We start from the raw sequence: 11145 nt of genomic DNA, 5'->3' as shown, positions 1-11145 counted from the left end.
TCGGTAGGCAACTTCATAGTGTTTGTACGCAACTAAAAAAACAATGATCAGCAACTTCATAATATTGTAGGGAACTAATTTCAAAAGTTAGGCAACTAAGCAGCAATTGCAGGCGACTAATTACCAATAGCAGGCAACTGGGCATCAATGGTAGGCAATTTCATCGTATTTGTAGGCAACTGAGCATCAATTGTAGGAAACCGAACATCAACAATAATCCATGATAGGCAAGTTAGGATAATGTTAGCAAAATTCATATTTCAATGATTTTTTTGCCATATTACATACGATATATTTCAATGAACTTTTTTTAAAAAGAAGTGCCCATGCCACCAGGAGCAACTTTTGTGCTATGTGGAGCAACTTTCGTGCTACGAGAAGCAACTCCCAGCTATGTTACCCTTCCATGACGCCAGTTCGACTAATGATCTTTGTAAGTTCGCTAATATGACTACCAAGTTGTGTAATGTTTTTCTTATGTTGCCTACAATCAACCATACTATTGCCCAAAACCAGATATCCATTTGCTCACAATCAATCATATAGTTGTTTAAAACCATGTATCCAGTTGCCCACAATCAATCATCCAGTTGTCTAAAATCATGTATCCAGTTGCCCAATCCTAACGAACAGAAACATTACCAAGACCATAATTTCGATAATATGCAACGGTTTTAGTTACCTTTCAAGTTTGTGTCATAGAGATGCGTCAAGAGTTTATCTCCTTAGGATGGGATCCCTTGGTATGATCGTAAATACTTGGCTAAAGATCATAAAGGGGGAGCAGGGTGGAGTTGGTCATGGGGACATAACTAAAACCATGAAGTGTTTTTAGGGGATTAAATTTATATGTGAACCCTCCAAAAATGAACATGTGTATGTTCTTTATCCCTTTTTCAGGTGTCATAGTTGCCTACAATCAATCATACAATTGTCTAAAACCATGTATTCAGTTGCTCACAATCAACCATACAGTTTGCCTAAAACAATGTATCCAGTTACCCAATCCTCATGAATAGAAACATTACCAAGACCATTATTTGGTAAATATCTAAAGGTTTTAGATACCTGCAATAAAGTTTGTGTCAAAGAGGTGGAGTCAAGATTTTAGGTGGGATCCATTGGTGCGGCCATAGAGTGGAGGGGGTGAAACTGGTCAGGTTTCCTAGCTGGAGATATGAGACACATGACTGTGTGTGTGTATTTTCTCCTCTGCTACTACCTAGTTGCCCAAGGAAAACAATGAAGTTGTTCAGAAAACTGCACAGAGTTGCCCGTTAATCACATCTCATTAGAATCACAGGCACCCACAAAACTGGGGAGGGGAGGGGGGCTGCGTTGGGTCGCCTTTACCGTGTGTGTTTTTCTACTATACTACTACCTAGTTGCTCAAGGAAAACAATAAAGTTGTTCAGAAAACTCCACATAGTTGCTCGCTAGACATCATCAAGATCACATGCACCAACAAAACTGGGAGGAACTTGCTCCTTTTTAAACAATAGGACATAAACAATTTCTTTATTTTTTTTCTTTTTTTGGTTTTACAACCAAAATAGTTTCTAAGTTTGTGTGGACAAAGTTTGATCCGGGATAGGCAACCTCATAGTGGGATGTGCAGACCTTTGTTTCCGAGGCCAAGGAGTTAACTTTGAGACCGATGTGCGTGAAAGACTGAGGCTGACTTGTCGGCAAGCTTGTCGTAGGTCATCAACGCGGACCGGACGATGGAGGAGGCATTCCATTCTAACGAACTTGCTTGATATATATGAGGGTCACACAACGATACACAATAAGGTGATGCCTTGGTTCTAGGGATGTGGCCCCGTTTCATTTTGAGGTAGTAGTGGTGGTCGTCGCAAGAGCCACATGTCGCTTGCAGTAGTGTTCATTGTAGAGGTGGTCGCGAGGGACATGATTCCGTACACACACCCAACAAAACGAACCCGGGGGACGTAGTCCGTCTCGGCGCCGTTAGATCGGTCGCCCCGGTTCCAGACAACGGTGCCAGTGAACCGTGTGTAGACGGATCTGATGACGAGGTAGCGCTCGGCACTGTATGTGGACGGATCGGGCGGTGAGGTAACGCTCAGGTACGCGGACGGATCGGACGGCGAGATAGCACTCGGCATTGTACGCGGACGGATCGGACGACGAGGTAACGCTCGGCACTGTACTCGCGGACGGATGGCGAGGTAGCGCTCGGCACTGTACGCGGACAAATCGGCCGGGGAGATAGGGCTCGGCACGGCATGCGGACGGATCGGATCGGTCGACAAGGTATTTGACGACGGGCGGACAGCGAGATAGGCATCATGAGCAGTCTCACACGTTCAAGAAGCAAAGTAGAAAACAGCAAACTAGCACATGCTAAGTGCTAGACATGAGCAACTTTGCAATCCACGCGTATGTGTTGGCTTAGCTGCTGCTGATGGATGGATGTGTGATGGGTGAGGACGCTGGATGTGATTGCTAGTGATTGCTAGCTACGCATGCATCGCGCGCGGAGAAGTGATCTAGCTATTCTATTCAGCCCGTACGTGGAGGGTGCGCTCGGAAAAACGATCGAGCGCAGCGGCGCTGGCTAGCCGCGTCCTTAATTTATCCACTTGCTAGTTAATAGCTTTTGTGCCGTATTACGCTTGCACAATTTTAAATTTGAGATCTAGTTTCTACCAATAACCTGCAGCTGCAGCAAATGAACTGTTCTGAACTTCTAAGCCTGCCTATTTCTGATGAATTTTTATCACTCTTGGTTTCAGGAAACAAGTGGATTTCAGACATTATTGTTTGGAACTACACAACACGGTCAGAACATTAAAATGATTTGTCACAATTGTAGAACAGAGTGATAGACTGATGACAGAGACTGTTGTTCCGCTAATCCCAGTTGGAAGATAAAGGTATGGAAACAAGTAGCTAGCCTATTATCGTTTGGAACAATTCTCTCCGTTGCTGGCTGAGGAATAGCAGCGAGGAAGCTCCTTCTGGCCACTACGCTCGTCGTGAAGGAGCCCAGCTCCAACAATACCACCATGGACCCATGGCCTCTTCACGACCACCCACGCCCCCAATTTCGGCACACATCTTACACACGGGCCACTCGTCTAGCGTGGATGCCGCGTGGGTCAACCTGCCACCTCCCATGCCCGTGTGCATCACTGGCGACAACACCGGAAGTCCGGAACCCTCCATGTCGAAAACGAAGGTCCCTATTGCCCCGCTCCGAGCCGCGAAATACAGTCGAAATCGAATGCGAAAAAGGTAGCCTGCGGTGCGGTGGTTACCTCCGTGGTCGCCGGCGAGATGCGCCCATGGTTGGCCTTCCCGTGACGGTGAATCGGCGCAGAAATTGCCCCGCCTCTCCCGTCGCCTGCAAACAGAATAGGGAGGAGGAAGGGGAGCGGTGGTGCGGGGTGATTTTCCCCTGGAATTACTGTTCACAGGCCCCACCAAAACCGCTGTCGGATGTCTTCCTGGCGCTTCGATCCATCGCAACAATCGACGGCTCTCTCGCGTGCGCTCGAGACAGCGATCCAGCGCAGCTGCGCGATGGAGACCTCTTGAAGAGAGAATGGTTGTCAATCATCCATTGAAGGCCAGTTTTTCTTTGCTTTTTTCCAAAATCTGTACCTCTTATATGATTATTATAATTATAGTATATGGTTGAGATTTGGATGAGGTCTTTATTATACTTTAGTACAGATGCAGACTATTTCTTTGTGAATTAGTCAATACGTGCAACCAGTAAGGCAAAAATCACAAGAAAACAGAACTACAAAATAAATGAGATCACGATGCATCAGAGATGTATACAACTCTAACTGGAGGACCATCTGGTTGCTCCAGCTACACCCTTCGTGATCCAACAACCAAGTCATAACTTATTTCCAGCCACAGATGTTGAAAATCATCATTTAAAAGTCTAAGGACCAAAACAGGTTAGCTAATCAACAGTTATGCAAAATTCAATTGTTAATCTTGGATTGAAGTGAAAGAGAAGATAAATTCCATCCATGGACTCACTTTTGAGCTTTGACCACTGAGAAACTATAAAATGTGGTTACTATCAATAAAATATCCTCAGAAGCAATCTTTTCATTAAAGATTTCACTCCTACTATAATTAATTTCAGGGAAATACATTATATGGATACAGCCAAAAAGGAAGAAGAAATAATCTCTTCAATCAGTATTATGACACGCTTGCACCCTGCAATGATTTGCAGAAAACCATGCCTGCTGAGGTGCGCATTGGTTGCTCACCAAGAACTGCTACGCAGTTATCCGTTGTCTTAAGGTGAGGCTGAACAGATTCCCAAATCTTTTTCTTTTGAACCTGGCAAAAATACAGCAATCCATGAGATGTGTTGCTGCAAAATAACTTCCATGGTAACCCATTTCTGCAAAATAATTTCTTACATAGGCTGGATTCATGGAAGTGGACAAAATGCAACATGGCTCTAGGCCTATCAAGATTTTGAATATTATATTATTTCCACATAAATAACAAGTCATAGTATTTTAGCACTTATGTTTTACTAAGCGTTTCATGACCTAACAACCATGGACTGCCTCTCAAGAATCCACAGCAGTTACCAGAAAATATCAGCGAGATATCAGTTTTCACTGCAGGTTTTCTCACCAAATTTAGCCTGCATAAGATGCAGACCTAAGAGCAACTCTAGCAGACCCCGCAAAAAGCCCTGACCCGCAAAATAACCGCCAAAATGCGGGTCGGCGCGGAAAATCCCGCCCGAACAGACCCCGCAAACGCGGCCGGCCCGCAAAATTTTTTGAGGGGCGCGGCAAAATCTCGGCCCCAACCCGCGAATACGCGGGTTTCCCCCTCGCCCCTACGGTGCCCCGTATCGCATTGAAGCGGTTGGCGGGAGGGACATTTCAGCCCGCGCCCTTTCCCCATCTCCTTCGCCACCGCCCGCCCTTGGTTCCGCCCGTCCGCCGCCAGCGATTCCGGCCAAATCTGCGGGCGGAATCGCGCCGCGGGGGCGTCCCCCATCCTCCAGCACCAATTCGCTGCACCGCCCCCCTGGATCCGGCGAGAAGAGCCGCCCCTCGTCGCTGTCGCCGCCGGGGATCGACCGACCTCGAGCCCGCCCCTCGTTGCCGCCCGGGATCACCCGCCACACGAGCCGCCGGTCAGTGTTTGTTTTGTGCTTTGTGCTGAGTGTTATGCCTAGTTGATTGACGCGGCGTGCGATTCTTGTCCATGTAGATGGAATTGAGCCCGTGCGAGAAGTTCTTGCTCTCCGATTCGGATGACTCGGATGTTGAGACGATGCTTGCGACCTTTCGGCAGCAAACATTAGTGATGACACTTGCCGTGAAGGAGCACAAAGACGAGAACCGAAAGAGGCGGCGAGGATTGACCGTCGGGCGTCTTTGCATTCCTCGGAATCGCCATCTCGGGAACGAGATGTTGATGCAAGACTACTTCGCGGAGAATCCAACATATCCACCGCACCTCTTCCGGAGAAGGTACCGAATTCGCCGATCCCTCTTTGTGAAAATTGTTCAAGCTTGCGAGGCAAATTGTCGGTATTTTACTCAAAGAAGAAATGTTGCAGGCTTAAAGGGATTTAGTGCATATCAAAAAATCTCCGCAGCTATGCAGGTGATTGCATATGGCGTTCCGGCTGACTATGCCGATGAGTACCTTCGCATTGGTGAAGATACCACAATTGAGTCAGTGCGTAGATTTGCCAAAGTGATCATCCGTGTCTTTGGTCCTGAATATCTTCGGGCACCCAACGAGGATGACACAAAGAAATTGATGGCATCTAATGAGAGGAGAGGTTGGCCTGGCATGCTAGGTAGCATTGATTGTATGCATTGGACTTGGAAAAATTGCCCGAAGGCATGGCAAGGAATGTATTGTGGCAAGTCTCGTGATGCAACAGTTGTGCTAGAGGCCGTAGCATCCAAGGATTTATGGATTTGGCATTGCTTCTTTGGTATGCCGGGCACTCTCAATGATATCAATGTGGTGCAACGGTCTCATTTGTTTGCTAGGCTTGCTAGTGGTGATGCTCCTGCTTACAACTACACTATCAATGGGCATGAATACACAAAAGGGTACTATCTTGCAGATGGTATATACCCTCCTTGGTGCACCTTTGTCAAGAGCATCAAAGATCCCAAAACTAGAAAACATTGTGAATTCGCAAGGGTGCAAGAGACAGCCCGAAAAGACATTGAAAGAGCATTCGGGGTTTTGCAATCTAGGTTTGCCATTGTTCGTGGTCCTGCTCGTTTTTGGGACAAGAGGACCTTGAAAAATATCATGACATGCTGTGTTATCCTTCACAATATGATCCTCGAAGATGAGAGAGGAATGAACTTGGCTTCTACGACAATGTGGGTAGCCGTGTCAAACCAGCTAGAGACCCTAACCGCATTAGAGCTTTTCTTCAGACCTACAAAGAGATTGAAAATGCAAACACCCACTTTCAACTTCAGGAGGATCTCACTGAGCACCATTGGCAAAGGGCTGGACAGTAACAAACTCATTTTTCTATTCATTTGAATTTGTATTCGGGACAAGTTTTGTATTGCATTATTTAGTTCGCTTCGATGATTTGAATAATAATTTGTGATGTGGATGATTGTTGTATTGTGTTGGTATTGAATAATTATTTAGTTTGCTTCCGTGATTTGAATAATTATTTTGTAGTGTGGATGTTTGTTTTATTTTTGTGGTGCGGTATTGATATTTGCGGACCGGCGGGATGCGGGATGCAGCAGCGCAAGAGCAGACCCCGCAAAGCTGACCCGTAAAAAAGTATATTCTGCGAATATCCTTTTATACGGGTCTGTTTGGGGGGTCTGCCTCTGCGACCGTCCGCGCCGGCCCGCAAAGCCGTTTTTCCGCGAACTGCAAACGCGTTTTGTGGGGTCTGCTAGAGATGCTCTAAGAATGAGTACTACATCACAAAGAAAGACAACAATGCGGCAGTTAGCCGTGAAAGCGGTTTCTGCAAATTACTCGGCGTAGAATGAATTGTGTTAAATTTGGCAAGAAATCTGTTTTCAATACATTACTTTTGCTCACTAGGTTTACATAAGCATCATATATTTTGAAAAGAAGTTGCAGAAAAATCCAGATAATTTCAAATATTAGTTTTGTGACCAATATATCAAGTGGGACATGGGTTGTAACTATGTAGATGGTTTATACCACATATATCATGTTCCTTGCTTCGAAATTCACGGAACAAATCTTCAGTGGCTCTGTACTGGTTCATATGTGAATGCATAATGTACTACCCATGGTTTCTAGCCGCAACTAAAACTGTAATCCCTTCCATGTGCCTGACTCATTCATTGGAGCCATCGTGAGCAACATCTAATCAAAATTAATATTGTTCATGGCAACATGTAGAACATTAAGGAAAATCATTTCACAGTTGAACGGACTACACACACAGAAAATTAACTGTAGTAATCTGCAGCATAACTAGGATCGTCAAGAGACAATGCAAAGACAAATGTCTAAATTGTAAGTGATACCTGGTTTCCTGTTGCAGGTTCTGATTGAATACTCTTTTCATCTTCAGATCCAAACCATACCCTTTCACCGGGAACAGAACCTTCTGGAGGGGCGAGCAACTCAACATTCTCGTGAGAAGCATCAGAGGCACACATAAGCATGCCATTAGACTTGATGCCGCGCATGTTTCTTGGTTTCAGGTTAGCAAGAACAATGACATTGCTGTCCTGCATAGATCGCATGCCATAGCTGATGTCATCAGTATTCAGTAAAATAGAAGAAAAAATAACTTGCACTTCATTGCAGACCATCTATTATATTCCCCAAAATGCCAATAAACATAATAGAATGCAACCGTAGAGTGAAGCATCAGGATCTTGGCTCAAGCTAGCCCAATCCTGGTAAATTCAGGAAGGTTGGCACCTGGTATTATCTTACCAAGTGAATCTTTATTTCTAGCACAATCATTAAGCAAGTTGTACACTTCACCTAATAGCGACGTTCCTTTTAATAGATACCAAAAATTCCAGTTTGTCCACATAGATACCAGTACTAAGGAGTAGTCACTTATCCATCAAAATGCGCAAATTATGTGATCTATACAAAAACTTGAGCATACTAGACAAGTACTCCCTCCGTTCCAAAATAGATGACCCAACTTTATACTAAAGATAGTACAAAGTTGAGTCATCTATTTTGGAACGGAGGGAGTACATCATTGCTGAATAACTGAAAAATCTTGGATGGACGAGTTCTCATGCATCATTCATTACCTGGAGTTGGTCGAGGGGTAAGTACTTGACGAGGCCGCTGCAGATGGTGCGCGGCTGCTCCTCGCCGACGTCGACCTCCTCCACGTACAGAGTATCCGCCTCCGGGTGCAGCCACGCCTTCACGACCCGCCCCACCCGGATGTCCAGGAGGCCAGCGAGCTCGCCCACCGGAACCTCGCCTTTCTCCTCCTCCCCAGCCGCGGGCGCCGGCTTCTTCTCCTCTACGGCCGCCTGCGTAGGGGCCGGTGCGACGACGGCGTCGGAGGAAGGCGAGGAGCAAGAGCAGAAGAGGGCGGCGGATCTCGCAGCCGATAGCGGTGCCAAGAACGAGATGGATTTGGCTATGCCCCTGCAGCCAACTCGGGTCCTGGCGAGGATGGGAGTTGAAGGCGAGGAAGGGAGGAGGAGGTGGACGCGACAGCTTGATGCGAAGGCCATTCTCGCTGCGGCCATCATCGTCGTGGCGCTCTCAGGCTTCAGCTGCCGCCGGTCCGGTTCGTCTCCGCCGCAAGGCGAGGCGCTGGGATTTTATCCGATGGGGAAGGAAGGGCCCAAGTGATCCACAGGCCCATGTGTGGAACAGTGCAAGCAAATGCGTCGTTTTATTTACAGTACTCACTCCGTCTCGGTGCATCAGGCAGACATCTAGTAACAAAAACCAGATAGTCCTAAAATAATAAAGTGCCGAAGCAGTAGTAGTATTAGTTGTATGCATATTAATTAGGCTCATTTATTAATTGGAGCAACCTATGCATGCAATGGGAGGGTCATTTCATCACTCAAGCAGTAGCACGGATTTGTTATGTTGGGAGGGTCACACTTAAACCAGCGGGGTTGTTATCCATGCTACGCGCTGGTCATCTGCAGTTGGGGTTAAAGGGGTGATGGAAATGGCATGGGTTAAAGTTAGCAATGTCCCTCTAGACAAAAAAAGTGAAAGAAATCTGACTTATGTAGCAGCTCTGGTTGGGGTTCCTTTGAAAATTGATGCAGCTACCTTACACCGCCCGGCCTTTGTTCGGGTCAGGTTGGGATGCAGGAATGTTGATGAGATCTCTGTGATAGCCGAGGCTGTCCTCGGAGATCACTTCTACGATTTCTTCTATGAGATAGACTAGATCCTGGTGAGAGATCCTAAAAGAGAAAAAGAGAGGGTGCAGGCACCTTCTAACCATGATAAGAACAATAATGAAAAGAAATAATGTCTCCTCATCGATTCCTGGAGCTCAAATGGGCGGTATACCCAATGGGCTTGGAGGGAATTCTCCCTGCATTCCCCATGAAGGTAAACCAGACCCCATCCGGGATTCACAAGAGAGTACCGAGTCTGATGAATCTCTCCATATTACTCTTCTCATTGAAACCATGGCTTGTGAGATGGCTCGGGAAAAAGTAAGGCCCCCTGTTGAGATATCTACAGATCTATGCATGAGTAAATCGGAAAAATCTTACTCTGACATTGTTAAATCCTCTCACCAGGTGGTGGATGTGACTGATCACTGTGATCTTAGTCTGACAATCACTAATGAGTACAAGGTTGAGTCGCTGATGTTGAGATGAACAGTGAGATGTTCCCTGATCCTCCTGTGGTTACCGAGGAAAACCTTCGCTTCAGCCTGCGCAGTGCACAGAACAAGATGGAGAAAGTTGAAGAGAAGGCCATGGTAGCGGCGAAAAAACGAGACTTAGAAGGTATACCCCAAAATCTCAACTCTTTCGATGCACTGTACAATCATCATCTTATTATTGGGGCTGTCAAAATGGGAGTCAACACTCCAGACACTGATTTTACCGGTGTTGATATCCTTAGAGAACTTGAGAGATGTAGAAACATGGAAAATCCCGAGGGGCAATATGATAAACCCAATATCGAAAAAAAGAAAATGATTCTTACTAATGCAAAAGGGGACCAGACACCTTTGAACATGAATTGGGAAGAAGATAATGATGTAGACGAGGACAAATTTACTGTGGTGCGGTCTAGGAAGAAGAGAGAAGGAGAAGCCAATGTGGTTGTAGCCAGACCTGTCACCAGAAGTCAAAAAATGGGTTATCCTTATATAATGAGGCTGGAAGCTCTACTCCGTCTCCTAGTAGAGCTACCAGAAAGGGTGGGACAAAAAAGAAAAAATGAACAGTATCTTTTGGAATTGTAGAGGAGCAGGTACAAAAGGGAGGACTACCTGCTTCTCTGACATCATCAGAGATCACTCCCTAGACTTTATGGGTAGCCTAGATACTAAGAAAGAAAACTTTACTCCTAAGTATCTTAGGAAGATTGACCCCTTTAAGAAACTTAGTTGGAATTGGATTCCTTCTATAGGTAAATCGGGTGGAATTTTATGTGGGATCGATCAAGAAAGAAACCTTAGAAATAATTTCATGGACGGCAGGTAGAGATCTGCTGCAGGCCATAGTTTTTGGTATTAAGATTAACAATGTTTGGACCCTAGTGGAGGTTTATGGGGCAGCACATGATGACAAGAAGGATGAGTTCCTTGAGGAATTAACCCTCATGTGTAACAATATTAAAAAACCCTATCTAGTTGGTGGTGACTTCAACATTCTATGAGAGAGTAGTGACAAGAATAAGTGCCTTGATCGCTCCCAATACATGGATAGATTCAATTCTATCGTTAGGTCTTTGAACCTTAGAGAGATTCATATGGGAGGAGGTAAATTAACCTGGACTAATAAACAGAGACACCCCACGCTCGAGAAGCTCGATAGAGTGCTCATGAGCTTTGACTGGGAAGAACTATTCCCACTAGTTGTAGTACGAAAGTTAGTGAGGGACGTCTCTAATCATAATCCTTTGCTGTTGACAATGAATCCTATGGAAAAAATACCCCCCCCCCCCCGCCAG

The 11145-nt window shown here is 45.7% G+C and overlaps 1 protein-coding gene across 1 annotated transcript; it reads right to left on the bottom strand.

Moving 5' to 3' along the window:
* Positions 1-4040: 4040 nt before the first annotated feature.
* LOC123188946 (aminoacyl tRNA synthase complex-interacting multifunctional protein 1) lies at positions 4041-8865 on the bottom strand. Its single transcript, XM_044601235.1, has 3 exons — positions 8280-8865; positions 7527-7733; positions 4041-4335 (listed from the first exon to the last, which is right to left on the bottom strand). The coding sequence occupies exons 1-3, from the start codon at positions 8733-8735 to the stop codon at positions 4192-4194; spliced, it is 807 nt and encodes a 268-aa protein (XP_044457170.1). The 5' UTR covers positions 8736-8865; the 3' UTR covers positions 4041-4191.
* Positions 8866-11145: the final 2280 nt, after the last annotated feature.

The sequence above is a fragment of the Triticum aestivum genome, chromosome 2A, assembly GCF_018294505.1.
Source record: "Triticum aestivum cultivar Chinese Spring chromosome 2A, IWGSC CS RefSeq v2.1, whole genome shotgun sequence".
Classification (NCBI taxonomy): Eukaryota; Viridiplantae; Streptophyta; class Magnoliopsida; order Poales; family Poaceae; genus Triticum; species Triticum aestivum.
This window is presented reverse-complemented; position numbering and strand designations above follow the sequence as displayed.